Source organism: Gorilla gorilla, chromosome 17, assembly GCF_029281585.2.
Source record: "Gorilla gorilla gorilla isolate KB3781 chromosome 17, NHGRI_mGorGor1-v2.1_pri, whole genome shotgun sequence".
In the NCBI taxonomy this organism is placed as follows: Eukaryota; Metazoa; Chordata; class Mammalia; order Primates; family Hominidae; genus Gorilla; species Gorilla gorilla.
In genome coordinates, this window is record NC_073241.2 from 90858623 (window position 1) to 90886543 (window position 27921).

General features: G+C 41.3%; 1 protein-coding gene across 1 annotated transcript in view; it reads left to right on the forward strand.

Moving 5' to 3' along the window:
* The window catches only part of CDH20 (cadherin 20), a 222361-nt gene extending 197334 nt beyond the window's left edge, over window positions 1-25027 (forward strand). Inside the window, exons 8-12 of the mRNA XM_004059490.5 lie at window positions 5776-5912; window positions 8283-8404; window positions 14310-14427; window positions 19229-19480; window positions 23438-25027. Coding sequence (XP_004059538.2) covers window positions 5776-5912; window positions 8283-8404; window positions 14310-14427; window positions 19229-19480; window positions 23438-23943 — 1135 coding nt within the window. The 3' untranslated portion in view covers window positions 23944-25027. The remainder of the gene's footprint in view (window positions 1-5775; window positions 5913-8282; window positions 8405-14309; window positions 14428-19228; window positions 19481-23437) is intronic.
* The last annotated feature ends 2894 nt before the right edge of the window (window positions 25028-27921 follow it).

Sequence of the window (27921 nt, forward strand, 5' to 3'; positions counted from 1 at the left end):
TCCCCTGAATTTTTAATACATGCTCAAGGACTTTTTGGCAGGCAGGATACTGAGCCATTTGGCAACTGAAAGAGGCTTCTGCTGATGTGGAAACTGCCTGCCCCCCAGTTCCTTCCCAGAATGTGTGTGGATTTAACCAGCCTGCTCCTGACACCCCACCTCCAAATTGCTTCCAAATTCAGAGGATGTCCTCAGCTAAGTGACAAGTAGGGAGTCTGGAAAGCACCAGCTACTGCTGGCTCTGGGCAGCTTTGTACCTGCATGATGCCGATTCTGCTCATAGGAGGTTAGAATGTAATGGTTAAGAAAAGAAAACCACCTACATAATTCACGAGTGTGTCCCAATTTCCTCGTTTTCCATCTGTATCTACACCTTTAATTTTTCTCCTGCCTCCTGAAAATTGACCCAGCATCCCATTCAGGGAAACAAAGGCTATTATTCCCTCAATTCCGGCCCCACTGGGGAAATCAGAGAGGGATTCCCCTTGATGAGGGAGGCTTCTCTGAGGAAGCCTCCTGGTGTGTCAGCCCGGCAGTGCTGTCAGGGGTCCTGTGGGTTAGTTATTTCTATCACTCCCTCTCCCATGCAACATTCGCTATGGTGCCGTAGGTCTGAGTATAGAAAGCTGCTTTCTCATAGGCTGCCTCTCCCCTTGGCATCATGTCTGCAGCCTGGAGAGCTGCCATCAGGGACATGGCTCCGTGAACCACATGGCTGGCTCTCTGCATGTGTGGGGAGGTGAAAGAGAAGACTGTCATGAGCCAAATGGTGTTTTTTTATTATTATTATTTTAGAGAAAATTCAATTCTGAAAATAGTAAACTTTAAAACTAAATAACAATTTATGTTTAAAAAGTAATAATCTAGTCCATTTTAAATGAACTCTGAAGCATGTGTTTTTCTTTATTAAAAAGGCAACTATTCGTTGTCACTCTGATGTGATTTGGCTCTGTGTCCCCACCCAAATCTCACCTTGAATTGTAATAATCTCCATGTGTCAAGGGCGGGACCAGGTAGAGATAACTGAATCATGGGGGTGGTTTCCCCCATGCTGTTCTCATGATAGTGAGTGAGTTCTCACGAGATCTGATGGTTTTATAAGGGGCTTCCCCCTTCCCTTGGCACTCATTCTCTCTCCTACCACCATGTGAAGGACATGTTTGCGTCCCTTTCCACTATGATTGTATGTTTTCTGAGGCCTTCCCAGCCATGCTGAACTGTGAGTCAAACAAACCTCTTTCCCTATAAATACCCTGTCTTGGGTATGTCTTTATTAGCAGTGTGAGGACGGACTAATACTCTTATCTTTAAAAAATAAAGTCTTGTTTCCTTAGACAATCTCTTATAAACTATGTGTCAATAAGGCTGCATGGCCTGGTGGCTGGGAGCAGAACCTGCAGCCAGACTGCCTGGGCTTGATTCCCAGCACTGTGACCTTGGGCAAGGGACCTAACCTGTCTACTCCTCAGACTTCTTACCTGTAAAATAAGGATCATAATGGTGCCTACCTCATGGTGTTATTGTAAAGATTAAATGAGTCCATATAGGTGATGTGTGCTGAGCAGTGCCTGGCATACAGTGAATGTTCATTAAATAGGGTCACAGGCAGAGAGAAACATTAATTTTCTTCCTTAAATTTCCTAACTCTTAGGGAGTCATAGCTTAAATGATTCTGATTTCTCTAGCTCTTACTCATCAGCTTTCTCTTTAATTCCTAATTCCTAAATAGCCATCCCAAATCTCTGCAGAAAAAAATATACATTGTATTTGATACAATACATTTTACCAACAATAGCTATATATGCACAACTGTATACATGTGTGTATTGTATGTATATATATACACACACACATATATATATATAAAACAAAAGCTTTACATCAATATTTACCCTTACTGCATGTGATAGTCTGGCATGCATATATTCTATTCTATTTCATTTTCTTTCTATGCTAATCATAACCCACCAAATTGATTTCACAATCCACTAAACTACATCTGAAAAACAATGCACTATAGTAAAGAAAATGTTTATTCCCTCCAAAAGTGCTGCTTCTCCGTCTCTACAACGTTAAGATATGGATTACAGTTGCTGGCAACTTTAAATCAAATTTTGAACCCAATATATTTCCCAGTCCCTATTTAAATAATTTGTAAGAACATAGTAGTTATAACTTTGTATATATGGCTTCAAATCAAACACAGTAGTTATAACTCCATAAAGATGGCTTCAAGTCTTACCTCTGTAAATTATTACCTGTGTAATTGCATAAAAGTGACTTCAGCTAGTTGCAGTGGCTCATGCCTGTAATCCCAGCTACTTGGGAGATTGAGGCAGGAAAATCACTTGAGGGTAGGAGTTTGAGGAGTTTGAGGCCAGCCTGGGCAACACAGGCTGCTTAAAAGACTCTGTCTTTTAAAATTTAAAAAAAAAATTTAATTATCCAGGTGGGGTGGTACCTGCCTCTAGTCCCAACTACTCAGGAGGCTGAGGCAGAAGGATCACTGGAGCCGAGGAGTTTGAGGCTGCAGTGAGTTTGGTCATGCCACTGCACCACTCCAGCCTGGATGACAGAAAGAGAACCCATTTCTAAAGAAAGAAAAAAAAGTGACTTATTTAAGCCTCAGTTTCCTTATCTGTTGATTGGGATAATAACTACCTCCCAGAGATGTTGGAAAAATTTTAAAAGAAGCTGTGTATTAAGTACATAGTAAAGTGCCTGATATTCAGCAAATGGCAGCTATTGTAATTACTGGTCTTTTAAAAACAGGGTTGTTTTCTTGTTATTGAGTTATTTATATATTTTGGATATTAGCCCCTTATTTTATGAAAAGAATATTTTCTCCCAATCTGTGGGTTGTCTCTTCACTCTGTTGTTTCCTTTGTTGTGCAGAAGTTTTTAGTTGATACAATCCCATTCATCTATTTTTGCTTTTGCATGTGCTTTTGGGGTCATATCCAAGAAATCATTGCCCAGACCAACATTGTGGAGCTTTTCCCCTAAGGTTTCTTCTAGTAGTTTGACGGTTTCAGGTCTTAACAGTTAAGTCTTTAATCCATTTTAAGTTGATTCTTGTATAAGGGGTCAGATAAGGGTCCATTTCCATTCTTCTGCATGTGGGTATCTAGTTTTCTCAACACTTTATTGGAGAGACTGGCCTTTCCCCATTATGTGTTCTTGGAATCTTTGTCAAAAATCAGTTAATTCACTGTAGACCCATGAGTTTTTTTCTCAGCTCTCTATCCTATTTAGTTGGTTGATGTGTCTGTTTTAATTCCAGCTGTTTTAATTACTATAGCTTTGTAATATTATTTCAAAATTAGGACAAATGACCCTGTTAAAAAAATGTGCAAAATGCCTAAACAGACATTTCTCAAAAGAAGACATACAAATGACCAACATACATGAAAAAATGCTCAACATCACTAATCATCAGGAAAATGCTAATTAAAACCACAATGAGATATCACCTCACAACGTTAGAATGTCTGTTGTCAAAAACATGAAACGTAAGTGTTGGCTGGGGTGTGTAGAAAAAGGGAACCCTTGCACACTGTTGATGAGAATATTAGTACAGCCATTTTAGAAAACAGTATGGAGGTTCCTCAAAAAACTAAAAAGAGAATTACCATATGATCCAACAATCCCATTTCTGGGTATATATCCAAAGGAACTGGAATTAATATGTCAAAGAATGTCTCTACTTTCATATTCACTGCAGCATTATTCACAATAGCCAAGATACAGAAACAACCTTAGTGCCCATCAACAGATGAATGGGTAAAAATAATGTGGTATACATACACAATGGAATATTCATTTCAGCCTTAAATATTCAATACAGCTTTAGAAAAGAAAGAAATTCTGTCATTTGCAACATAGATGAATCTAGACGACATTATGCTAAATTAGCCAAGCACAGAAAGACAAATACCGCATGATCTCAGTTATATGTAGAATGTAAGAAAGTCAAACTCACAGAAGTAGAGAGTACAATGGTGATTGCCAGAGGCTGGTGGGTAAAAAGGGAAAAGAATCAAAAAGTTCAAAGCTTCAGTAAGGGGTAGTAAGTTCCTGTGATCTATTGCACAGCATGGTAACTGTAGTTCATAATAATGTATTGTATATTTCAAAATAGCTAAAAGAATAGATTTTAAATGGTATCATTGCAAAAAACAAATACATACGTGAGGTAATAGACATGTTAATTAGCCTGATTTGATCATTCTATGACGTATACATATATCTAAATACCACATTGTACGCCATAAATATATATAATTATTACTTGTCAATTAAAAAAATAAAAATGGCTGGACACAGTGGCTCACACCTGTAATCCCAGCACTTTGGGAGGCTGAGGCAGGTGGATCACTTGAGGTCAGGAGTTTGAGACCCGACTGGCCAACGTGGCAAAACCTTGTCTCTACTAAAAATATAAAAATTAGCCGGGGATGGTGGCAGGCACCTGTAATCCCAGTTACTTGGGAGGCTGAGGCAGGAGAATCACTTGAACCCAGGAGGCAGAGGCTACAGTGAGCTGACATCATGCCACTGCACTCCAGCCTGGGCAAGACAGCAAGACTCCACCTCAGAAGAAAAAAAAGAATTAAAAAATAAAAATGATAAAAATTACTTGGCCTTTACCAAGGACTACATAAGGTTCTCATTGATGGTTCTCAATCATGGCTACATATCAAAATCCCTTATGGAGGGTTTTTAACATCCACATGCCTCAGCCTCCATCCATATTTATTGAATCTTCCAAGATGGGGACCAGACGAGATAACACAGGTGAGATAACACAACAGAATTGGATTGCCAAATCAGGTTCAACAGGTAATATAGATCCTACCCAGGACCTAGTTAACTAATGGCTCAAATGATACAGACAACAGCAAAATATGAGTCATTCTCCCCTTGGAGAGCTCTGAAACTGTCAGGCACAGGTGCCTATAAATGTCCTTTTCTTGCATAAAGATGCATGTTGGTCCAGATTGAACATGAAAAGTAGAAGCAATGGACGAAGTGCATTGCTTGAACGCAAAGATCCATTTTTGTGATGGAACATTTGCTTGTTATACATCATTAATTACATAGCTTATATGACATTTTCCAGCAGGCTGTACCCCACAAATTTATAAACTCTAGGTTTATTTACAGTAAACAACCTAGCCAGATCCGGTCCATCCTGCTAAAAGCATACCATAGTTAAGGACTCTCCAGCTAGGAAATACGTTACCATTATTGTATTTGCCGGAAGGTGGGTCATTAGCATGTTAAGAAAGGGCCTGGTACAAGGCTTTTCTTCTCAATAGTTGATACAAATTATAAGGACTGGAACCACTAAACTATACCTTTTCTCCTTTTCTAGTTTCAGATTAGCATTTGAGAACTCATTCGAATACAATTCTTTTTAAACAAATATATACAGGACTCGATACTCAGGATGTCCCAAAATTCTTGGGGTAATTCCAAGCATTACATAGCATAAACTAATATTTAAATAGCTTAAAACTGCCCCAAGACTGTGGGCACCCTGCTTATTTCATTTTTTGAATGAGAAAATTGAAGCAATATTTGTTTTGTTTATTGGAGGAGGAGGTGACTTTTGTTTTTGAACAAATAAAACCACGAATGCAGTCTTCCAGTAGCCATAACTCAGAAGTGGTGGAACCATGTTTCATATGGTAGGCACTCAGTTGTCTCATGTGGTATGCTGTCATATGCTTACCCAAATGCAAATGATGTACATAATCCATGTTTCTGCAGATACTCCATTGATAGAAGCAGTGACCCTGGAAGATTTTTCTATGTTGACATTACAACAGGTGCCCTAATGACAGCAAGACCCCTAGACCGGGAAGAATTTTCTTGGCATAATATCACTGTCCTTGCTATGGAAATGAGTAAGTAGCACAGTAAGTTGGTCTCCATGCAGTGACAAGATACAGGTGTTATAAAAAGTGGAAGTTTCTAGAACTTGTTGTAACAAAAATTATATCCTTTAAGGGAAGAAATGGAAAGTAAGTAAATGCAAGTAAGTAATGCATTCAGTTCAAATACTTTTTTGAGGCTCTCTTGTATACTTAGTCCTGTGCTAGAGATAAAAGCAAACAAAACATGGAAAACAGTGAAAGACAGCATTCTTATCCCAAGGAGCTATGAGGAAAAGGGAAGATTCCTGAGAAATTTAACAGGCTTTCAATCTTTAATATGATTGTGAATGTACAAAGAGTATAAAATATTACTGTATGAAAGGAAGCATTTATAACATATCACTCTTATTATACAAACATATACATATCCATGCCCACAAGAATTTGAGATACCTTACAATAAAAGGCAAATTGATTAACATAATAAACTTATAAATGGAATGGAAGATTAATAACTAGATTAATATATATTATAAACATAATAAAAATTAGATTATATACTACTACATTCCTTTTTTTTTCATACTGGTGATAGTAAAGGCCTAGAAAAATGGCAGTCCCTAACCTATTGGCTATATAACTAAACAGCCATTCAGGAGGGCAATTTGGCAATATGTATTGAGATTCTCCAAAATATTTATACTCTTTCAGGAATTCTACTGCTAGTCATCATATTAAGGAAATAATTACAGATATCAACAAAGATTTAAATGTGAAAATTTCCACTGCCATGTTATTTTAAAATAAGGAGAAAATGGAAATTACTTAAATGTCTAATAATAGGAGATTAAATAAATTATGGTACAACCTATAGTAAAATGACAACATAATACAGACGCTTTCAAAACATATTCAATGACAAAGGATAACCTTACCCTAAAATATTAATGTTGTGAATTCAATTTTTCTATTTTGCTTAACTGTAACTTCCGTGTCAGGGGGAGGGTGTATAACTCCAATTTTAGACACCCATGTTGTATAATGTCATATATCTAATGGATATCTCTGGTGGTAGGACTGTGGATCATATTCATGGATTCATCTGTGCTTTTCTGGAATTTTCATTATTCCTTAGACAAACACCACTGTTATAATGAAGAAATAAATCTTAATTTTGCTAGCATATTATGGTAACCAAGCAATAGAAGTATTTAGGGGGGAAAGAGTAGAGCATAATTTTTTGGGAAAGAAAGGAAGAAAAATATGATTCAGAAGAACAATGCATTTTGGGATTTAGTAAAATTATTAACCAAGAATAATTTCTGTGTCTCGCAATTTCTGTTTTGTCTCCTTGGGGTGGTGACCAAAACAGAAAAAGACAGGAGGAGCACTACCAGAGCTGTGAAACTGTCTCTGCATGGCAGTGCCAAGCAAAAGACACAGATCACAAAGACACAGCTCCCCATGAGTGACTATGACCCCAGCCAAAGATATGGATTTGGTGTGTGTTTGATCCTGTAATATCCTGTTAGTCCCTAAGCAGAAATAAATGTGCAGTGTTATCTTTATTCCAGTGAATAACTCGAAACCTTTGCAAATGTAATTCAAAGAACTGATGATTCCACAGGAAGAAAGCCAAGCAGTGCCACACAGTATGCATCCGATTGGCAATGGGCTCTTTTAAAGCCCAGAATACAGAACTGACCTGCCTTTAATTCCAAGACTTGAAGTCTGAGCCAAATGGGAGACTGAAAACCTCTTTTTAAGATTCGTTTTTTGACACTTGCTCCCTTTGTCTCACCCTTCCCTTCATACTGCTGATAGCAAAGGTTCACCAACACACACCTTGTTCTGTCCAAACTTCTCATGTCCGGCCACACTCTTAGTAGGCAACACATGGATCCTATGCTCTTGCTACCATCTCCATGTACTTCATCCTCTCCTTTCAAACCCAGACTCACCAAGTAAATACCTACTTCTTTTGTTTTTTTGTTTTTTTGTTTTTTTTTTTGAGACGGAGTCTCACTCTTTTGCCCAAGCCGGACTGCAGTGGTGCTATCTCTGCTCACTGCAAGCTCCACCTCCCGGGTTCACGCCATTCTCCTGCCTCAGTCTCCCGAGTAGCTGGGACTACAGGTGCCCGCCACCATGCCTGGCTAATTTTTTGTATTTTTAGCAGAGACGGAGTTTCACTCCGTGTTATCCAGGATGTTATCCAGGATGGTCTCGATCTCCTGACGTCGTGATCCGCCCGCCTCGGCCTCCCAAAGTGCTGGGATTACAGGCGTGAGCCACTGCGCCCAGTCATAAATACCGACTTCTAGCAAAGACCATTACTCTTTTTTTTTTCTTTTGGCATTACTAAACTCTCAGATTTGGTTTTCCTTGTGTTTCCTTTAGACAATCCCTCCCAGGTTGGAAGTGTTCCTGTCACAATCAAAGTCTTAGATGTGAATGACAATGCTCCGGAGTTCCCCAGATTCTATGAAGCTTTTGTCTGTGAGAACGCCAAGGCAGGACAGGTAAGGTGGCCTGTGGGTGGTGCACTCTGCTTAACCCCTAACTTCTGGAAACAATTGTTAGATAACCAAATTCACCATCAAAGCCATTCTGACTCCAGAAACGAACAGTTCACAAAACAGAGTCCCTAATTCCCGTATATCAGGTTTCAACCATTTATTTGTTAAGACAACTATTTGAGGCTAGGTGTGGTGGCTCATGCCTGTAATCCTAGCATTTTTGGAGGCCGAGGCAGGAAGATAGTTTGAGCCCAGGAGTTTGAGACCAGCCTGGGCAACATCGTGAGACCCAATCTCTAAAAAAGTAAAAAAACAAAAAGACAACTATTTGGAACCTACATTACCTTTTATGGCCTAAACAGCACTTTGAGGGTGGCCAGATGCACACAATGGCCATATAAGGTATGTGTCCACCTGGAAACTGAATTGTGTAGCACCAATGGCAGTAACACCTGCTCTGAGGCCTGGAAGTGAGAGACCAGGAAGACCAGGAAAAGGAGGAAAAAGCTGCTCTTTTCCCGAGTGTGGTACCAATTCCTCAAAATATCTTGCAGTAGGACAAGTTTATTTTCTATATCTTTCCACCTCCCTTTCTTAACTTCTGGCAAGAAGTACCTTATTTAGGGACTCCCTGGCCTATCTCAGAATGCTGCCACCTAGAATGACCTACCTTCTCTCCTCCCTCAATTAAAACATCCATTTTCTTAGTGCTGCTCATGTCAGGTAAGTTTTGAGAGGAAAGTAATCCAAAAGGGTAAAGGTCTACCTATTTGAAATATACCTCCATAATCTTCAGAGACATATTTGTGTATTTTTTAAGTGTGCCCTTAAACCTAACTGAATATTTAGTTGATCAAATTCTAAGTGGTGTAATTGAGAAACATCTGGAACTCCATTTGGAGTGCCCATGTAGCAATGCATGTCAGGCTGTTGCCTGCCCTATAATCTGTCCATCTCCTCCATTCTGCTCCTGCTTTTGTAAGATGCTTTCCTCCCCTGTGTATGACCCAGCAACCCGACAGATCCCCTAATAGTCCTCATTTACTTCCCTTCCCCACCCCAGTATATCCCGTGGTCCTGTGGATGCTGGTGCTGGATCAATGGGCTGGAATGGTTTTAACATGAAAGCTGGGGAAGCGCATATTGATAAGGCAGGGACTCATGCATTGGTAATTCTGGCCCCTGACTGTAATCTAACTTTGCCTTCATGTATTAGTCCATTTTCATGCTGCTGATAAAGACATACCCAAGACTGAGTAATTTATAAAGAAAAAGAAGGTTAATGGACTCACAGTTCCACGTGGCTGGGGAGGCCTCACAATCATGGTGGAAGGCGAAAGGCACGTCTTACATGGCAGCAGGCAAGACAGACTAAGAGCCAAGTGAAAAGGGAAACCCCTTATAAAACTATCAGATCTTGTGAGACTTATTCACTACCATGAAAACAGTATGGGGGAAACTGCCCCCGCGATTCAATTATCTCCCATCAGGTCCCTCCCACAACATGTGGGAATTATGGGAGCTACAATTCAAGATGAGATTTGGGTGGGGACACAGCCAAACCATATCACTTCACTTCTCTCACTCCCTGGGAGTAGTACCTCCAGCATCTTGCTGCACAGAGAGACTAGGTCTGCATAACCAAAACTTATGTTAGCTCCCTGAACTCACCAAAGATGGACTCGACAACACATCTTTACCATTTACTCAGCCAAAGCAAAAAGTGATTTATGTCCCTCAGGGGAAGAAAGATGTTCCATCACGATTCTGATCTAAATTTATCTAACAATCCTTGAAATTTGGTGCAATGGTCTATAGCCCTCCTAAAAGATTCTTTTCAACAAGTCTAGGATAATTCTCTTTCCACATCTAGTGAATTTCTAGTCTACTAAGACCTGAAATGTTATGCAGCCAATAAAAGTTATAATGCAGAATTTACAGCCCAAGAAATGATCCATGTTATTGTAAGTAAAGAAGGGAGGTATAAAAACTACACCTACGTGCTTGCAGTCATGTAAAATTATGACTGCAAGTGAACAACGATTGAGAGGGAAGAGGCAAAAATAGTATAGTTACTATGTGAAGGTAGTTGAGTTTACGTGAGGAGGTTTGGGTCTTTATTTTAATAATTTTTGTTTTATATTATAAAATTTATATATGTAATATAAAATTTTATGTTATAAAATTATATGAATATTTTGTTATGATAAAATAAGCTAATTTTAATCTATAATACAAAGAGGGTGATAAGTAGCAGAGTAAATTAAACCCCCTTCCCCCCAAAATAAAGCACTCTTTTTTAAAGGGCTTCAGAGTAGGAGAGGTTGCATTCTAACAAGTGAAGAACATTTCAACTCTCTCTCCTGTTTTTGTAATCAAACAAACATAGTCCCCATTCCTAAATGCACTTTTGATAGTTTGTTATACAGTGATCTGAAGTACAGATCTTTCACTTCAAGTTCAGTCTGTCCCATTTGTCACCTTTAGGCCAAGATACTGAAAATATTAACCTTTGATTTGGGCTCTGGGAAATGTTTTGAAGATTTTTCAAAAGCATACAGCTCAGAGATACATCTGGTTTATAAAGAATCGGGCCTCCTTGTGTTTACTTGTTGGATACTGTCGTCAGCTTCACGTCTGACAAGTCCAGATACATGCTTTCCTCTTAGTAAGCAGCCTTGAAGGAAGCCCATAAAGAAATCAGATAACATACTTGGTGATGGCCAAGGGCGGAATGAAACCAGGTGAGCAGAATATTGCACAACAAGTGGGGCTGAGTAAGAAATCTGACCTGCTGGGAGAACAGAGAGCAAGAGAGCGGACCATGCACTCCCAACCCAGACTTAGCGATTTGTATCTTCACTCACTCATGCTTTAAAGCCCTGTAAGCAACCAGCTCTGTGCCTCAGGCCCCAGTCTCACCAATATATACACAATACGCAGGCCAGATATTCTGAAACGACTTTCCCAACTATGTTTATCAAGTTATGTACAATAACCTATGTGTAACATGCCTCAAGAAATATGTTACCTCTCTATGTGTTTGGCACTACAAGCAAGCTGAAAAGTGCTGGCTCTGTCTCCAGGCGGGATAGGACAGGAGGGTAATCCTGGAGTGTGAGCAGCACCCATACTAGGATTGGCTGTGAGCAAGTTTATCTCCATTAGTCTCCTGGCCCTCACCTTCCTGGGAACTCCATTCCCCCTACTTTCAGGTTCAACAGTTGGGGTCTCCAGGAGGCATACCCTGAGATGGAGTTCCAGTATAAGGTGTTTATTAAGGAGGGCCCTTGGGGCCAGCACCTGTGCGAGGGAAGCGAAGGAAGCAGGACTGGGCAAAAGAAGTCCAGCTGCCATGCAGACTAACTGCCCCAGCTGACTTCTCAGAGAGTTCCAGAACTAGAGTTTCCCCAAGTTGAGATGGGATAGCCAGACCTGTATACTATCACATTAATTAGTCACTGGATGTCTGTCGCCCTGGAAGGATGTGGTGACCGTGGGTGTCTTAGTCGGTTTGTATTGCTATAAAGGATTACCTGAGGCTGGGTAATTTATAAAGACAAGAGGTTCATTTGGCTCATGGTTCTACAGGCTGTGCAAGAAGCATGGTGCCAGCATCTGCATCTAGGGAGGGCCTCAAGCTGCTTCCATGCATGGAGGAAGGGGGAAGGAAGCCGACATGTGCAGATCACATGGTGAGAGGAAGCAAGGCAGGAGGGGAAGGTGCCAGGCTCTTTTTAACAATCAGCTATCACAGGAACAAAGAGAGTAAGAACTCAACTCATCACCAGGACGACTGCACCAAAACATTCATGAGGGATCCACCTGGATGACTCCAACACCTCCCACCAGGCCCCACCTCCAACAATGGGGATCAGATTTCAACATGAGATTTGGTGGGGTCAAATATCCAAACCGTAGGAGTGGGTAGGTGGCTCTCTGCAATTGGCAATCCCTAAAGGGACTGGTAGGTGACGGGGAAAAATCCTTCATTGAAGGGGGATCTGAGCAACACAGTGTCCAAAAGGCCCCCTGATGGGAGCTCCCCCTACCACCACCCCCAGTTATTTAATCTTCAGCATATTGTGAGAGTAGCTTTAGCTCCCCTAATTTACAGATGAAGAAATACAAACTAAGCAAGCCCAGCTGGGACCTCAAACTGACCTTTGATGTCCTGGTTCCTATGGTGGAAGAAGCACAGCTGGCTTTTAAACAGCAGGATTGGCAAGTCTACAGGGCTGGGCCCAAGATGGGTAGGAATAGTCTGTGCTGTTGCTTGGTAGAAGAGGAAACACATATGAAGAAGGCTGCCGTTCAATGCCTCTTCTGTATCCCCCTCAGCCTGCCAGCTCCCGTTCCAGTCGTCTGTTTCACACAGATTTCTTTAATAGCTTTTACATCATGGTCTCCATAGACTTCATGCAACTTACTTCTTTGAAAAACATTATGGAAAAGGCAAAACGTGGCCAGTGAGTCCAGGAGGAAGCCACCTGACCTCCTGCTCTCCCCACTCCAGAGTTCTGCTTCTGACTCTTGTCTGTTCTGCATTTCCACTCTGGGGATCCTGTGCTATCTTTGCTAGCTCTCCCTCCTGCCAACAAAATGTGACTCTCTGTGACCCATTCCCTCATGTCTGTTTTCTGTTAACCTAACATGGCCAATGCCGATGGGTCACTCACTTCTCTTCAGGTCATGGTCGTTCTTAAATAGGGGCTTCTTAAAGACAGCAATTTAGCCCTGAAATATTGGGCCAGTGATGAGGTTAAGTAGATGAGGTGAGAAGAAAATATGGGGTCAAGCAGGACTTTGCGGCACCCGAGCCCTTTAACTCAAAGTCTCTTATTTTTTAGACTGCCTAGAAATGGCTGGCCGTGGTGGAAGAATATATGTTATTTTGATGTCTAACATCTGAAGTATTTAGGTAACATTTATCCTATGCCTACTAACATACTCAAGCCCAACCCTAAAGCAAAATTAAATCCCGAGGTGTGTGATGGCATGAAGACTGTGCAGGGAAGTTTCACATGGAACGGGAGAGTTCCCTTATCCCCCTTGCAGAACAAGGGTGTGCCCCGCTGCTCAAACCCCTAGGGGAAGCATGCAGACGGGCAGGTGCAGAAACCATGGGGAGCGCTTTTGGGCTCTGGCCCAAAGGCAGCGTCTAGGACTCCTGAAGCCCAAGTGGGCGTGTGTTACAGTGTGCTCGCTCTCAGCTACGCCTTCTGCAGACGGCTTGTATTAGCTCAATAGACCCTCTGCCTTATCACAAGGACACAGGGCCAGTGTGACAGCCTGAGTTCTTGCCCAGTGAACTGGAAGAATCAGATCACACATGGGCTGGAAGGCTGAGTGCAACGTTTATTGAGTGGTGAAGGTGGCTCTTAGTGAAATGGATGGGAAGCCAGAAGCGGGGGATGGAGTGGGAAGGTGATCTTCCCCCAGATTCGGGCTGCCCAGTGGCCAGATTCTTCTCCAACTGTCCCGAGCTGAACTTCCCTTGGCATCCGCATCATTCCACCATCGCTAGTCTGCCAGTGTCTGCTGGTGTGCTCCTTTCTCCTCTCAACATCCAGCTGCTTGTGTCTGTGCCCGCTAAGGTCTCAAGTTTATATGGGTACAGAATGGGGGGCGTGGTGGGCCAGAGTGGTCTTGGAAAATGCAACATTTGGGCCCGAAAACAGGAGTTCCTATTCTCACTTAGATCCGTGGGCACAGGCCAGAGGATGGAGCCCTCGCCAGGAACCCTGCCCTTCTCTGCCCAGCATTTCCCTGCCCCTCTCCCATACCAATGATATCCTTCTCATAAGGTAAAACATCCCACCATCGCGTTTCCGGGTTTGGGATTTAACTGGGCCCTGGTGCTTTTTCCTTTGGTTCCAACTCACCTGATTTCATGTCCCTCCCTCAGCTGATCCAGACAGTGAGTGCGGTGGACCAAGATGACCCACGCAATGGTCAGCATTTCTACTACAGCTTGGCTCCTGAGGCTGCTAACAACCCCAACTTTACCATAAGGGACAACCAAGGTAATCAGGTGGATGGTTGGCTATCTATGCTTTTCTACAGCATAGGCCAGCTACTTTGGGTTACTGTCTTATGCAAACAGTATCAAAGGCTACCTGTTCCTTACCAGCAGGGAGGATGTTAATAATTCAGTGTATTTTTTTTTTTTTTTGAGATGGGGTCTATGTTGGCCAGGTTGGTCTTGAACTCTTGGCTTCAAGCAGTCCTCCCATCTCAGCCTCCCAAAGTGCTAGGATTACAGGCATGAGCCACTGTACCCAGCCTCACAGTGTCTTTTAAAGTTTTGTTTCAGAACAACAAACACAGAGAACCCTTTGCCAACTCTAAAACTCATTCAGTCAGTAAGTGGACAGATGTTTACTGAGTGCCTGTCCTGTGCCAGAAACACTGCAAAGCACAGAGGCAAAATCCTTCATTCCCACTGGTAGCAGCCCTGTTCATATGTTCCGTAACAACGGGAAAAATCTGAGAAAGACAGAAAGTGACCTAGGATAAAAAATAAAATAAAATAAAATAAAAAACCCCTGGGGGCACATTTCTAGGCAGAGATCAAAGCAGGAAACAGTAAAAAGCTCTCCAAACAAAAAGGAGACAAAGGATAAGTAATAGAGATAACAAAGGGCAAATACAGGACCATAAACACAGTTTTGGCACTGAAACAGCTTTATTACTTTAGAATGATTTAGAGAAATACTTTCAGGTAGGGTTCCCTATCCATAAACTGCCCCCCGCTATAGCTTTGATGGAACAGAATTCTAGGCCCCTCTTTTCCAACAAGCATTCAGACCAGCTAAGGGGCTCATAGACCCAGTACACTCTTCTTTGGGCACAGATGGGAAAAGGAAGGACTTTTGTTCTGTAGCCAGATGATTTGCTTCAAAAGAAAAAAAAAGGTCAGGGCAATGGAAAAAATAAGTTAAACTGTCAAATGAACCTCATCTGTTGTTAACTCTGCTGCCAGCTAGCCAGCTGACCCTGGGAAGGTCATCACTTCTCGAGACTGCAGTAGCCTCATTTTCATTCCGATTCTAAAATATTAATTGCCGATTTGTAAAAATCTAAGCAAAGGGTAACAAAAAGTCATGATTAGGTTAGGCACGCCTGGTTTTAGTTTCAAACATCAATTATTTGAGATTAAAAGTATTACTTCAACCCCACATGACAGCTTTCTGCTGTAAAATTTGAGAATCTCAAACCTGTTTTCTTCTAAATGGGAAAGCATTCTTCTAAGTCATCCCTTCAACCTCCTACAGGTCATCATAAAAATACTATAATAATTCTGGAAGGAATGGTAATATGAATTATAAAGGCAGAAATACTTCAATTAAATATCCTGAAGTTTTTATTGGGTCAAAATTTTGAACTATTCATTTATCTGCTTCGTAGGGAAACTATTCCCGCAAAAAGTGCTTTCAACCTAGGATTGGCTTTACAAAGGCAACCCTGGGGGGGGGAAATAACACACTGTAACACATTATATTTTTTCTTCAACTGTTCAGCTAAGCTATCATTCTAATGAGTAAAATAAAATGCAGCAAAATGCTGCAAATTTCTTAAAGAGGACTTTGGGCACCAATTTATGGAACCAATTCCTTAAAAAGATGGGCCACCGGCATTGGATGACTGTAGTAATATGTGACTCATCTCTTGGAAGGTTTCCCAAAACAGAAGTCAGCACATCTTCAACAGAAAGCATGAACTCTTAATCTCCAAATGACAATTTATCTCACGAGTATCCTTTACTGAGGCTCATTTTAAAACCGAACAAGTCTAGGCACAGTGGCTCATGCCTGTTACTCCAACACTTTGGGAGGCTGAGGCAGGAGAACTGCTTGATACCAAGAGTTCAAGACCAGCCTGGGCAACACAGCAAGACCCTATCTCTGAAAAACATATTTTAAAAATTAGCCAGGCATGGTGGCACATACCTGTAGTCCCAGCTAGTTGGGAGCCTGGGACAGGAGGATCACCTGAGGCCAGGAGTTTGAGATCAGCCTGAGCAACACACCAAGACCCCATCCCTACCAATTTTTTTTAATTAGCCAGACATGGTGGCATGCACCTGTAGTCCCAGCTACTTGGGAGGCTAAGGTGGGAGGATCACTTGAGCCCAGGAGTTCAAGGCTGCAGTGAGCTATGATCAGACCACAGTACTCCAGACTGGGTGACAGAGTAAGATCCTGTCTCTAAAAAAAGCCACCACAACAAAAACTGACTAATATAGGGCAGATCTACTGTCAACTACCTCTGTTCCTGTGCCTGAAACATGATGTCCTTTTATGAACACAACAGGGCACTATCTCCAGTAAAGCCTTTTTTTACTTTTCAGCCCCAAAACATTATGAAAAGAATTATGTGTATATAGTATTTTACAGTTTCAAAGTATTTTCCCATACCTTATTTGATATTTACAATAATTCTGTGAGGCTTTAAGGAAGTTATTAATCCCTCTGATTCTTATTGTCCCATCTGATAGATGAGGAAAGTAAGCAAATGGCCCAAGACCAGAGAGTCAATAAGCTGAATAAGCATTAAAATTGGATTAGAAATTGAGTCCTGTTTTACCATGCCCCCCCACTACACCCCCGCCCCCCACACACAGTGTTCTGTGTCACCTTAGGAAAAAATGCTGTTTCCAAATAAGTTACTAAAGTCCTCATTATCACATTCAACAAAAATTTTCCAAGTGGCTACTATATGCCAGGCCCCTTCCAGCACTGGACTCAGCAATGTGATGCTCTGATATTTTTCTTTAATCTTAAATAATTCTTAGATCAAGAAACATATATATCGTAGGTATAATACTTTTATGAATTTCGGCTCTAGTCAGACTTTCTAAAAGTCTCATGACCTCACCTGGATTAAACCAAAAAAATAAAAAAAAAGTTCTGATTAGAGAAAAACCTGCTTTCTGAAAAAACAAGCAATTAAAACTACAAAGTGGAATTGATAGTATTTAGCTATTAAGTCTGGAACACAGAAAGGTGCACGGGTTGTTTGGTAGGTGGAAATATGAATATAATCCTCAGGTTGGCATCCTTTCTCCATTGAGAAGAAAATAAGAAGTAGCCTGTATCAAAGCAGGAAAAGGTTATGCTTATCTGAATTTTTTTGACAGTTAATATTACTAAACTAAATAAGCAGTTATATAGCACAATGGAACGTGTACATGTTTTGGAGCCAGAGAGACCAGAGTTCAAATCCCAGCTCTGCTACTAACTAGTTTAGTGGCTTCTAACAAATAATAAAATCACTCTAGGCCTTACTTCTACTTCTGAAAAGGAGTAAGATTATTACTATGTCCAAATTGTGAAGATTGAGTGAGATACTGCATGCAAAGTGCAGGTACATGGCACATGAGCCTTTAGTAACAATAGCTGTTAGCATAAAAAGCAGAGTGGAGGAGGAAAAGTTAATTAAGGGGTAAAGTGTTACTCAGAATAGCCCAGGTTATGCTACGGGAACAACTACCACGAAAATCTCAGTGGCTTAGCACAACTACAGTTAATTTCTTGCTCACATACAGCCTACTGTGGGTCTGAGCTCAGCGTCCCAGGCCGCCCCGCTCTGCATTTCACACCCTGTGGTTCTTTCTCAGTAACTACAGCAAGGAAAGAGCATGGAGACTTATACACCAGCTCATACAGACTTCTGCCTAGAAGTAACACAAATCACTATTGCTCATCAACTAAAGCAAATCACACAGACATACGCACATTTAAGAGGATAGAAAAGTGTAATCCTTTATTATGTCCAAAATGGGAAGAAGAACCAGAAATATTGATAATCACTAATAATGTTTTCTTAGGTTAGGCTCTCAGAATTTTTTGTGATGTTCTAGACTCTTTCCTATGAAATATGAAACACATCCATGGGACCTCTGTGCATGTCCTACTACATCTCTCAAATTTTTCCTCTGCTGAAAATAATCTGAGCTTTGCAAAAGTATATCTACTTTAGAATTCAAACCTATGCCAGGAAACTTGAGAACGTAGATTTTAAAAATGAAAACTCCCACAACACAATATGTGAATATAAATGTAAACACATACACACGTACACATCCCAACTTTGTAGAAAATATCTGATAATTTGACTAATCCCCTTTAAAACTGGAGGAAAGATTTCTAGTATTGATCAGTAACAAAGTTTCACCAACTTCATTTTAACTGCTTAAAGTGAGATCACCAACCCAGGAGAAATAACAAGGTGTGTCATATGATTAGGGGATTTCAAAGAAGCTTCTACTAAATGAGCAGGTTCTTTAGGAAACACAGGAGTTGGTGACTGCATTTCAGAGGCATAAAAGAAAATAGTAAAAGACGTGAATTCCAGACAAAGTGGCAAAAATAAGTAATCTGCCACAGTCACACAGGCTCCTCAGCATTCTTTTCCTGGAGGCGCAAAGCAGCACTGGGGCCTTGGCAAGCTGCTGAGCAGGAACAAACAGGGACCACAAGTCACCAGTGATTGTTCTTTTCTGTCAAGCTTTCCCAGGGACATTTTTGTTAGATCTGAAGTCTGACAGTTTGCCTTGGGCACTTTATGTCACAAAGGATAAGACAGACTCAAAAAAAAAAGAGGCTTTCTCTTCTTAGGCCTCAGGGTTTTGCCTAAAAGCAAGCAAAAAGCCTGATTTCTGAATCCAAATGCTGATCCAGGCAAACCCGCCATGGCTGACCACCACCAGGGAATATCTATCCTCTTTCCTTCCTACACCCTGCCCCTGCCCCCTTGCTTTCCTCAATCCAAGAAATTAATTCATCTTCCCTTTTCCAATCCTGGAACCCCTCCTTCTTTCAGATAACACAGCACGGATTCTAACCAGGAGGTCTGGTTTCCGGCAGCAGGAGCAGAGTGTCTTTCACCTGCCTATCCTGATAGCAGATAGCGGGCAGCCCGTGCTGAGCAGCACAGGCACACTGACCATCCAAGTGTGCAGCTGTGACGACGACGGCCACGTCATGTCCTGCAGCCCAGAGGCCTACATGCTCCCAGTCAGTTTGAGCCGGGGCGCCCTCATTGCCATCCTCGCCTGCATCTTTGTCCTCTTAGGTGAGTAAGGGGCTGCTTTCCCTTCTGTGGAGTCCTGCCAGTGCTCACTCAGACATCTGTTCATTACCTTCCTGACACAGCTATTCAGAACTGGTCTTCCACACCTTGCTTACTCAAAAGATGGTAGAGTGAGGCTGCAAAAAACAGTAAAGAAATTGAGGACAGTCCCTTCTTCGAGGTGTCTGTGGCAAGATCAAAGCACATATACTTACAAAGTATCTACTATGAGCTGGGGCACCACACAAGGTGCTAGGATTAATAAAACAGACAAGTCCTGGCCTTCCTGAGTTTACTTCAGAACAAAGCAGGTTCATTTTGACATCATAGAATCAAAATTACAATTTAGACAGGATTTGATGATCACCTCTTCTAACCCCTTCATTTAAGTAGTAGCTAAGTCACAAACGGGTAAGTGACAGACTCAAAACCAAAGTCAGAGGCACAGCCAGGGCTGAAATGCAGGCAGGCCATATACACTGGGCACCCCTGTGGCTCAAAGGCACTGCCTTTCTCCTAAATGCTCATCCCGATTCTGGAGGTGGTATTACAGGAAGGGAAGAGAGATAAGGTATCCTGGTTGGAAAAGTGACAGGGATAGATGCCACTTCAAACAGGGTAGTCAGGGAATCCCTTACTGATAAGACCTTTGAGCAGAGAGCTGAAGGAAGTGATGGTGTGAACCACACAGATTTCTGGAAAATAAGCTGTTTGGGGTGATTAGTACCCCTCCCAGGCACCATGGCCATCTAACCAGGAACAGTGACTAAACAGGGTCAGTCTGCCTCTGCTGATGAAATAAGGACATAACAGGCTAGTAGTGGCAGAACACTACTGGGGTAAGGAACCCTTCCTTCTTCCTCTCAAGTCATACTGCAAGGTGGCTCCCCAACTCCCTGGTATGTAAGGCCATCCTTGCAATTCTTTTCTAATTCCACACTCAAAAACAGTGAAACAAAAACACCTAAACCAACTCTTGCAAAAAAGAAAGTATCTGTACATATATCCTTGCTCTTCTTATTGAACTAATCTATAGCATATATATCTTGCTTAGAGAAAAACAGATTTAGTAGATACTAGTATTATTCAATATAAAAGAAATCCGAGTTTTCTGAGGGAAAAAGCCCTGAGGATTGAAATTAGAATAGAGGTACAGATATTCACATACACCCTTGATCCCAAGTTCACCTCTATACCAAGAGACAGACCAAAGAAAGAAGTTCCTGTGTAAAATGTCAACACTTGATTTTCTAGGTAGGTCCGTACAATGTGCTTCTCAAAATACATTTAAAAATACAACATGTGGCTTAATTTTGTTGTTTTAGTTCAGTCCTACGTAAAGAGAGGAAGAGTATAAATAAGTAACCTTTCTAAGTTCTTGGATCCCTGTGTCAGAGAAAATTGTTATGGTTTCTGGTCCCTGACTGCATTGACAAGTAAAACCTCCCTGCAATTCCTTGAGTTTCCATAAGGTGGCATTGGGAGTCCTTTAGCACAGAAGTGGACGACCTGTAAGAGGCCTTTGAAGAAACTTGTTCCTGGGAGGAATTTCCAGACTGGCTGTCCTTACTTCTATCTTTGGAAAATGTCGAAGTTAAAAGTTCACCCTGGCCCACAAAAAGCCATCATTACAGAAATACTGATTTAAAGAGACTGGCTTGGAGAGGCTCTCAAGTTAAAAATGGTGTGCAAGGGACCATTTATTTTATCCCTTCCCACCCATGATGATGTCTTGTCTTTTAAACTGTACAGAAAAAGTAAACAGTTTTCAGGAGCTAAATTGAGCAGAGCTGTCATAAAATCCTCACAGTTTTAAGCACCCTTACTTCTAAGAGTACACATCCCACATTAAAAATAATTCATCAAACTTTAAGATTTGACTTGCATTTGTCAACAAAATACTATATTTTATAGACAACTAAATAAATTAATTGTGACTTCCTGGGTTTTTTTTTTCATGTCTCATATATGTATCTAGTGCCTAGAAAATCTCATAAGCTCTACGCACCATGCCTATAGTACACAAAGAATAAACCATCCCTAGAACTAATTCTCTTCTGTCAGAGAAGCCTTTCAGCTGAATAAGACCATTTTCCTCAAAATCTGATTTTCAGGGCATTATGTAATATTTGTTATGTAATATTTGTTATTTACCTAATTAGATTACCTAAAAAAAAAAAAAAGACATGTAGCTGTCTTTATTTTTCAAGAGACGGACTAGTTCTATATAAACGGCCTAATTCTCCATGACCATCAGAATTCTCTCCAGCAAGGTATTCAAAAGACTTCCAATTTTGCTTCCTAGCGTTATCCGAAATACCGCCCCTACCACTTCAAGGTCACCTCTGTGAAGCCCTACCCAGTCTCCCAGGTAAAATTCACTGGCCCTGCCTCTGTACTCTCCCAGTGACACCTGGGGCTCTAACAGCCCTTATCACTCTCTGACTTGCATTAATTATCAGCATCCATAATCTCCTTAGATTACAAGCTCACAAGAGAGAATCCATGTCACACTCAATATTGTTTCCCCATTGCTTAGCATAGAGGATTAAAAATATTTGGGTTTAATAACTTTACTGAATCCTGCAAACACAGCATGCTCACTTCGAATCTCACGTCTCCAACCTGCATCAATCCAAATCACACTCCAACCTTTCATGCTCGATTCAAGCCCACGCTTCCTTAGAGTCCTATTAGTCTCTTTTTCTCTAGGAATCCCACCCTCCTGTCAGTCCACGCCTCGTATTTTTGCACACAGGGAAAATACACATGAGCATATCATCGTTTCCTGTCTATGTTTTGTCACCAAAGCTATCTGGGAAAATATTACGTATTAATGTCATTAATTGCAATTTATAAAAAAGCACATCTACATTCAAAAAATTTTTAAATCATTGTTGTGAGTTTTATTAGTCTGTATTCTTTTACTGCATGTATGAATGTACTCCACTTTCTCCCCTTGGATAAACTGGGGTCTTATTTTGCAGTGCTGTCAAACTGTCACTGTTCACCAGCTATAACAAAGCACACCAGAAAAAAAAAAAATCAATAGCAGTTCTACAGCTAAAACCTCAACACTCTTCCTGGAAAACGTTTTCAGTCAGAGAGATAAATAGCTCAATGGGATTATCTCTATCTCTCCTTTAAACCCCAGTGAACACATTCTAGGGGGGGAAAAATGCATTTGTTGGGATAAAATTTTATCCAAACCTGCAAGGGCACATCTAACAGTGTGGTGTTTCTTTGATAACATGATGAATTATATAAAAGGCCACTGCTCATTCTCTGCCTTCCATAAACACCCTTGGGTCCAGAAAGCCACAACCACCTCTTTAATGAAAGGCTTCTCTGAAGAACCTGAGTTTATTGGACCCCAGGGATCACTTATGTTCTGTTGTTTTTTAGAGGTATAAAAAGACTACAACTTTGGTGCACACTTAGTATGTGTGTCTCTATGCATATTAAGATATAATTATATACAGAGTAGAATCCTATTAAGATGCTAATATACGGAAGCAGAATTCCACCTACATAATAAGACTTTCACATTATAAGAGAATGTATATTTATCATCATATAAACAGAGCACGTGATCTGGTCCTTAGAGTATGTTGGTCCACAGCAGGCCTTTGTGCTTTGTTAGTGGGATTTTAAATTGGGTGTTAGGTGTAGACACACAATTTCAAAACAGCAAGCTGATGCTAAGCGACTATATGCAACTTTTTCTAATTAAACCATCTGAAGAAATACAGGGCTTCGTTGTCCACAGCCTGACTTACAGAAAGACAACAAAGTGGACTTAAATTAGAACTCCCCGAGGTTTCAGATATCCAAAAGCTATCTCTGAGCCCTCCACTCGGTAGCCCTTCCCCTATCCGTGGTGAATCAAGACTATTTCTAGTCACCGCACACACAGCCACATCTCCTCGGTAAACACGCTCTCCTTTTTGTTCCTGGCAGTGCTGGTGTTGCTCATTTTGTCCATGAGGCGGCACCGGAAGCAACCATACATCATCGACGACGAGGAAAACATCCACGAGAACATCGTCCGCTACGACGACGAGGGCGGCGGCGAGGAGGACACCGAGGCCTTCGACATCGCGGCCATGTGGAACCCCCGGGAGGCGCAGGCGGGGGCCGCCCCCAAGACGCGGCAGGACATGCTGCCCGAGATCGAGAGCCTCTCCCGCTACGTGCCTCAGACGTGCGCAGTGAACAGCACTGTCCACAGCTACGTGCTGGCCAAGCTCTACGAGGCCGACATGGACCTGTGGGCGCCGCCCTTCGACTCCCTTCAGACGTATATGTTCGAGGGGGACGGCTCTGTGGCGGGGTCGCTGAGCTCCCTGCAGTCGGCCACGTCGGACTCGGAACAGAGCTTCGACTTCCTGACGGACTGGGGGCCCCGCTTCCGGAAGCTGGCCGAGCTCTACGGGGCGTCGGAGGGACCCGCGCCGCTGTGGTGACGGAAGCCAGGAGGCAGGCGCGCGTTCAAATCCAGACGTTCTCCGCGGGTGCTCCGCGGACAAGGTGCAGCCAACCACACGAGCAATACTGTGCTGGAGAGTGAGAATGGGGGTGAGCAGGCGAACAGAGCTCTCTCTGGATCAGCTTTACTTGGGTAGATTAAGTTAAATAAGCAAAAGGAAACCCAGAAGGAAGAGGGCAGAATCTTTAATTACCTTTTTTTCTTTTCTTTTTGATTTTTCTGACACTGTGTGCGAAGGCTTGGAGTCCAAGGTGTTCTGACAAGGGTGGCTTTTCTCTGCCATTCGCTAAGGCCTTTGTCACTTTTCCACCACAGAAAGGCTCTGGCCTTGGATACAGAGATGCCAATTGAAAGCAGAAAGTTCTACTCTCGTATCTGTTTTTTATCTTATCTTATTCTCCATTTAAGAGTTTTGCTGGCTCAAACCACAGAAACCAACCCACAAGAAAGAACAAAAAACTTGTTACTTACTGAAATTAACCTACTTGTTCTGGGATGGATGGAATTCCCCGTAACCCTTTTGAGACAAGGTTAAGACTGAATCAGCCTTGCATGGGGGTGGATGGGTGGGAGGGTGGGTGAAGGGAGAGACATTGACTTTATGCTCAAGTTTAGTGGCTGAACCAAGAGATGTTGGCATTACAGCTCATCCAACGCCATCAAGTTAGAGTGCTCGTGTCTCCTCTCAGCTCTTTAACTGTGCCCCTGCAAAATTGTTCAGAATGAAACCAGAAAAATCTGCCTCTTTTGCACTGTAGATGTCTCTTCCATGTGCCAAATGTGGAGATTAGATGCTACAAATGAAAGCCAAATAAAAAAGAAGTATCTGACAAAAGCATGGGTTAGAGGGCTTTCCTAATCTGTGTGAGGTCAATCCAAGGGATGTTTACATACTGTAGATAACCTACTTGAACAAAAATCAGTATTATAGAGAATAAATGGATGTAAGAAAATTACATGTACAAGTTTTGTATATTTGTTAATAATTTTGGTAATAAATATGATGTACTGCATCTCAGTACCTTAGCACTTCTTTTAATAAAAGTTAAATAGAAGGAAAAGTCTATTGTGAATTTGTTTAATTGCTGAACAGGTAGAAGATGACTTTGTAATCCTGATCTAGCCTCAGGCTCCCGGGGTTGGGGCTAATTTGTAAGGCAAAAGCAATGGGAAAGAAGTGTGAGGCTGCATGCTATTTCAGTCGCTAACCGTATGAACATTATGGTTCAAACTGTTAAGTTTTAATGAACACCCTCCATTTCTTCATCCCTGAAAAGAGCAAAGGGTGGTTTGGTAATATCAATGATACAATGGTGAATTTAGCCCATATTTTTCATTTTGCAAAAGGTTATTACACATAGCCCCCAATGAGGCAGGCTACTGTGCTACTTACCTCTCTATTTCATTGGCAAATTGAGCTCACAGATGGTTGAAACCATATTTTATTCATCTTTCCTTTTGCTACAATAGCTAGCATACTCTTCTGCATACAGTAGGTGCTTAACACTTCTTGGCTACATGATGGGAGGGATCTCTATTTGACATTCTATTACTAAAAAATATTTTACACAACTATCCTCACAATTGAGGACAAATTGTGAACAAAATCATTTCCTGAGAGCCTTGATTATAGCAACAGTTCTCAAATTTTAATGCATCAGAATCACTTGAAGAAATTGTTAAACTACCTCACCCCTAGAATTTATGATTCAGTCGATTTGGGGCAGTTTGTATTTCTAACATGTTCCCGGGAGATGCTGATGCTGCTGGTCCAGGAACCACATTTTGAAAACCTCTGATATGTAGTTACTCACTCTCTAACACATGAAGATTAAACTATATCCCATCTGTACTGGGTCCCATCTTCCCGCAGAGTGGTGTTGTGAATTGTTTTCTCAGTAAAACATGAACAGTTTACAGAAATGTATGAGAAAGCTGATGAGGGTCTGGGAGGCAGTAGGATGTGCTTTTTTGCATATTACACATTACATGGTACCATTACATGGTACATTAACAGCCACCAAATTCTCTTCAGCCTTCGGCATACTAATCCTTTCTTCCCATGAAAGGCAGGCAGCTCTCACACATCCTCTTCAAGGATAGAGTGCAATGTAAAATTAAATACATTTAACAAAGCAAAAGAAAAAGCATGGACTTGAGTCCAAACTAGGCTTTACAATATACCAATTATATGGATGTGGGCAAATCAACCTCTATAACCTCTATAACATTCTTCCTTCCTACCACAGCCCTGAGGATAATTTTGTGAGTATTTCACTTTGTACTGCTTATGTTACAACTGAGAACAGCTGTTATCCTAACCACAGGGGGTTATCATGCCCCACATCCTGCAAATGTGGTCCCCATGATATTGGGCATGAAGTGATTAAACAAAATCTCCTGAATCTTCTGGTCCCTGGGAGGATATTTAATGGTGTAATACAGGAAGCGTGATTGAAGCACAAAATAGATCTATTTCAGCGTCATACTCTAAGCTAAGAGATTCCCACTCTAAATGAGTTTTAAAATTCCCTTTCTACTGCCACAATGTAATACAAATGCTGATCCCTCTGGGAATAAAGAAAAAGAAAACCATCATCATCTCTATACAGACAATGTGATCAGGTTAGGCCAGAGAGCTGTAAAATTATTCAGCCATTTCTTTGTCAACAGGTATGACAGCTAGCCTATAATTTACATGTTGGAGGGAAACAGGAGAATCTGTAGAAACCAATTGATGAGACTCAATCTGAAAATGTATTCTGAATAAGAACACAAGCAAAGATAAAAATTAGCAATGAAAAATTTGAAAAAGAGAATATCTTAAAAAGAGAATATTTAAGCATGGCATGTAGCAAAGACAAACATGGGGTGGTTCACACAAGAAAGAATCTATGAATCCTGAAAATGGAATTCAACAAGTTAAAAATCAGTGCAGGCACATTGATTAAAAGTTGTCATTAATTCACTAATGCAGAACTAGGCCTTGATGACAGAATTCACAGTATTTCCATATAGTGCTGGGACTATATGAATGTAGGACAGACACACTTTACAAGCAGTTCTCATTGCAGATTGACTCACTGTCATACCCATTTGTCATTTTTACAATAAAGAACCTTCAACAGATTATTATATATAAATATCTGGATTGGGGAAGCTTCTGCTTTATTCTTAAAGATCAAGTTTCTGATAGAGGAAGTGGATAAAATTAGGCCAAGTGGTCCTGTTTTATTTTTTATTTTTTTAAGTTATACTTTAAGTTCTAGGGTACATGTGCACAACGTGCAGGTTTGTTACATATGTGTATATGTGCCATGTTGGTGTGCTGCACCCATTAACTCTTCATTTTCATTAGGTATTTCTCCTAATGCTATCCCTTCCCCCTCCCCCCACCCCACGACAAGCCCTGGTGTGTGATGATCCCCACCCTGTGTCCAAGTGTTCTCATTGTTCAATTCCCACCTATGAGTGAGAACATGCGGTGTTTGGTTTTCTGTCCTCGCGAAACTTTGCTCAGAATGATGGTTTCCAGCTTCATCCATGTCCCTACAAAGGACATGAACTCATCATTTTTCGTGGCTGCATGGTATTCCATGGTGTATATGTGCCACATTTTCTTAATCCAGTCTATCATTGATGGACATTTGGGTTGGTTCCAAGTCTTTGCTATTGTGAATAGCGTCACAATAAACATATGTGTGCATGTGTCTTTATAGCAGCATGATTTATAATCCTTTGGGTATATACCCAGTAATGGGATTGCTGGGTCAAATGGTATTTCTGGTTCTAGATCCTTGAGGAATCGCCACACTGTCTTCCACAATGGTTGAACTAGTTTACACTCCCACCAACACTGTAAAAGTGTTACTATTTCTCCATATCCTCTCCAACACCTGTTGTTTCCTGACTTTTTAATGATCGCCATTCTTACTGGTATGAGATGCTATCTCAT